This window comes from Orycteropus afer, unplaced genomic scaffold (genome assembly GCF_000298275.1).
Source record: "Orycteropus afer afer isolate SDZICR_OR568_19922 unplaced genomic scaffold, OryAfe1.0 scaffold00016, whole genome shotgun sequence".
Classification (NCBI taxonomy): Eukaryota; Metazoa; Chordata; class Mammalia; order Tubulidentata; family Orycteropodidae; genus Orycteropus; species Orycteropus afer.
In genome coordinates, this window is record NW_006921603.1 from 3,839,769 (window position 1) to 3,843,762 (window position 3,994).

At 34.6% G+C, this 3,994-nt stretch overlaps 1 protein-coding gene across 1 annotated transcript in view; it reads left to right on the forward strand.

Moving 5' to 3' along the window:
• CISD1 (CDGSH iron sulfur domain 1) overlaps positions 1 to 2,190 on the forward strand; it is a 32,246-nt gene extending 30,056 nt beyond the window's left edge. Inside the window, exon 3 of the mRNA XM_007958848.2 lies at positions 2,101 to 2,190. Within this exon, the coding sequence (XP_007957039.1) occupies positions 2,101 to 2,190 (90 nt within the window). The remainder of the gene's footprint in view (positions 1 to 2,100) is intronic.
• The last annotated feature ends 1,804 nt before the right edge of the window (positions 2,191 to 3,994 follow it).

Here is a 3,994-nt window from a genome sequence, read left to right on the forward strand (position 1 = left end):
TTCAAGCATGACATATTCTAGAGACCATTCCCAAGGCTTCTCCTTATATACAGGAAGCAGACCACATCCCAAAGGCAGCTATTCAGCTGCTTGTGGTAGATCCCACCATGGAGTTGATTACCAGTCTCATTATGGGGAATAACTACCACCAGCTGCCCAGCCACTCAACCAGGCCCAGCCAAGTTGACATAAAATTTACCACAATAACCAATATATATTTTTTGCTGGTTGTTGGTGTTGCTGCAAAATTATATTTGTCATATTCTTTACCAAAAATGTCCTTTCCTCTTGTGCATGTCTTAGTGATATAATTTATCTTGGTCAATCTGTGTGCATTTCACCCCAATAGAAACTTCGGATTATCAAAGTTAAGGATTATATACCATTTTTGTCTAGTTTTAGACATCTAAATTATACTCCCTTCCCTATGAGTAGCAAGATGATTGTGAAATAATGCCAAAACTTAAGTTACTTTACTCTTCTACGTAGGTTCCTTCAGTGTATTATAATGTATCTTATAATAAACACTGAATCTCTAGAATCTAGAGTCTAGACTCATCGAAGACCTCAAGAATGAAACAAAGATGCTAGCTATCATCATTTGACATGAAGCAGAAATAAAAGGTATAAATATAGAAGGAAAGAAACAAAAAAATCAGCAACTCTGGTAGCATGGTACCTAAGGCATGCTAACCAGAAGGGTGGCGGTTCAAACCCACCAGCCACTCCTTAAAAGGAAAATTGGGCAATCTACTTCCGTAGAGATACCGCTTCAGAAACCCAAGGAGGGATGGCTATGAGACGGCATATAACAACAACAATTGTAAAAATCCTAGGGAGTCACCTGAAATATTTTGAATCATTATTTATTGGTTAGCAGTAGGGTAAATAAACTTGCAAAAGTTAATGAAATTTGTATATAATAAGATTATTCAGATATTAAAATAGACAATAAAAATGTGTAAAATAAGGGAGAAATAATTTACCAGAATATGTGTGAACCTGAGAAGGAAAGCTCCAAGAGAAATAAAACAGGACTTGACAGAAAAATTCTAAAGTTTATCTAGAAGAATAAATAAAGTTTAATAAAAATAGGTAAAGAATAAATAAGAAAGATTTCAAAAAGAGCAATGAAAGAAACATTTTTAATACAGTTATTATCTGAATGTAGTATGTAGAACAGTCACATTTTTATATGTGGCATGTATTATGATAAAACTATGAATAAATATACACCAAATTGGAAAGCAACAGCTTCCAATACTGAACAGTAAGATCTTAGAACATACTTTGCAAAGTGTGCTTTACAGAACACTGTGGTGATGCATTTCAAAGTTAAATTTTTCAATAGTGAACTTGGGAAATTCTGCATTTAAAACAATGTTCCTTATAGTCAGACCTCTTTAAAAGAGGGGCTGTATGATATGTTTTCTTTTTTTCAATATCATGAAACCAAATTTGAACATCTTGCAGGACTTGTCTTGTTTGGAGCACACTCGGGAACTTAGAGATTTAGTTTACTTTCTTTACCTCCCACTGGACACCAAGATGTCAGTCATATTTTAAAAATATGAAATCAAGAAAATTTACTGTATCTCTAAAAGAAAGAAGTCTCCTTGAAGGGCATTATAAAGGAAAATACAAATTTGTGTGAAAATGGAGAAATTAAGATTATGAAAAACATAAGCAAAATGAAAAGATTTGGCAGAAAAATTGCTACAGAGGTCAATAAAGCAATAATTTACAAACCTTTGAAGGGAATGAATGGACTTACAAATAAATAGGCAGTGGACATAAGCAGTTCACTAAAGAAGAAATGTAATTAATACATAAATGTGGGAAAAGTTTTCAATATCAATAATCAAATGTCATAATGGAAATGCAGCTATTGACTTGCATATTATCCATAAGTTGATTGTTTTTTCTCGTTGGCAGTAATATACTTTCTACATTTGCTCTTTTAAGAAAGTCTGTAAGGTGACCAAGAAAAATCTTTCTATTGAGTAGCCAACTTTATATGTGATTTAAGCGTCACCCCACTTTAACAAGCATAATACCGATTCTGCAATTAAACGTTTCACATTCTCTTTCTCTCCTTAGTTCCCATTCTGTGATGGGTCTCACACAAAACACAATGAAGAAACTGGAGACAACGTGGGACCTCTAATCATCAAGAAAAAAGAAACTTAAATGGACAGTTGTGATGCTGCACACCAACTTGTTATGATGTTACCTAGTTGTTTAATTAGAATGAATACCACTTCTGTCTAATTCACATCCTCTGAGTTTTAGATGTGGTATATTGTAAACTGCAGCTTTCACATTCATGGCATTTGCCTTACTTGTTGAAACATCGTGGTGCACATTTGTTTAATCAAAAAAAAAGGAAAATGTAAAAAACAGCCTCATAGCCTGTGGGTTATTTTGGTCTTGTAAGGATCCATTTCTTTAAATTCAAAATAATGATATTGGAATCTAGTTTTATGTTGAAGTTAACATATTAAATTATTCTCAAAATCATGTATATGCAGACTGTACTTACAAGTTTCAAAGAAAAATTACCGTCTTTTCATATTACTTAACAGAGAAAGTTAATTAGATGTGGTTAGCTGTATTAATTTCTTAATGTTGTGTGCCATCAAATTGATTCCAACTCCTAGCGACTGTGTATAATGGAGCTGTCCCATAGGGTTTTCAAGGCTGTAATGTTTGTAAGCCAGGTCTTTTCCCTTCATGGATATGTAACTGATCCATTAAAAGAGCCTGTAGTTGAGGTTTAAAGTAATATTAGATTTAAAGTAGTCATGAAGTATGTCTTAAAATATAATATTCTGGACTTCTAGCCAGAGGAACAGTAAGCACCTTACCTGGGGACATTGAAGGAATTGGAGAAGGACACAAAATCTGGTCTCTTGCAGGCAAAGCCACATTTTCATGACATTAAGTGTAATCAACAAGACTAGATCAAAGATGTGGGGTTTTTTTGTTTTTTTTTTTTTTTTTTGGTCCACTGGCTAATTGGGTACATGACTGTTACTATTTTGGAGAGAAAAATAAGAATTGCATACTCTTTTAAATTGTATGATCTTTTTATTTAAAACAAAAATTTGAAGATAAGTGTTTGTTTATGTAATATTCTTCTTCAAAGACTTAGACCAGAAACATGGCATTCACAACTAATTCAGAAAAAAATATGAAAGCTGAAAATAATAAGGAGCAATAGAAGTGTTAGACAGGTTCAGTTCATATATTTCTAAAGAGAGATTAAGTTTTGGATTTTACAAGTTAGAAGGAAAAATATGTCAAAGTTGATAGTGTACTTCAGGTGAAACATAATTTGAAGTAGAGGAAGATACTCAAATAGGTAAAATCAAACCAGCTGCCGTCTGTTCGATTCCACTTACAGCTACCCCATTGTGTGTCACAGTAGAACTGTGCTCCACAGCATTTTTAAAACCTGTTTTTTTAGGAGTTGCTCACCAGGCCTTTCTTCCAAGGTGCCTTTGTGTGGACTTGAACCTCCAACCTTTCAGTTAGCAGCTAAGCACATTAACTGCACTACCAAAAAAAACAAACTCACTCCCATCGAGTCAGTTGTGATGCATAATGACCCCCATTGGAGTTCCAAGGTGGTAAATATGGAAGTATATTTCCCCATCTTCCTTCTGCGAAGCAGCTGGTTGGTTTGAACTGCCAGCCTTCTTAGCAGTCAAATGCCTTAGACACCATGACAACAGAGCTCGTTATTGCACCACTCAGGGACTCCTCAAATAGGTAGACATTCTTATTATTTAAGTATAATTGAACAACAAATTTACACTTGCTAAAATTCAGTTACCTTGGAACTCACAAGAATTAATGAAACTGTTGTTGTTGTGTGCCGTTGAGTCAGACCTGACCCATAGCGACCCCTCCTTGGGTTTCCTGAGGCAATATCACTATGGAAGTAAATTGCCCCATCTTCCTTCCAGGGAGTGGCTGGTGGGTTTGAACC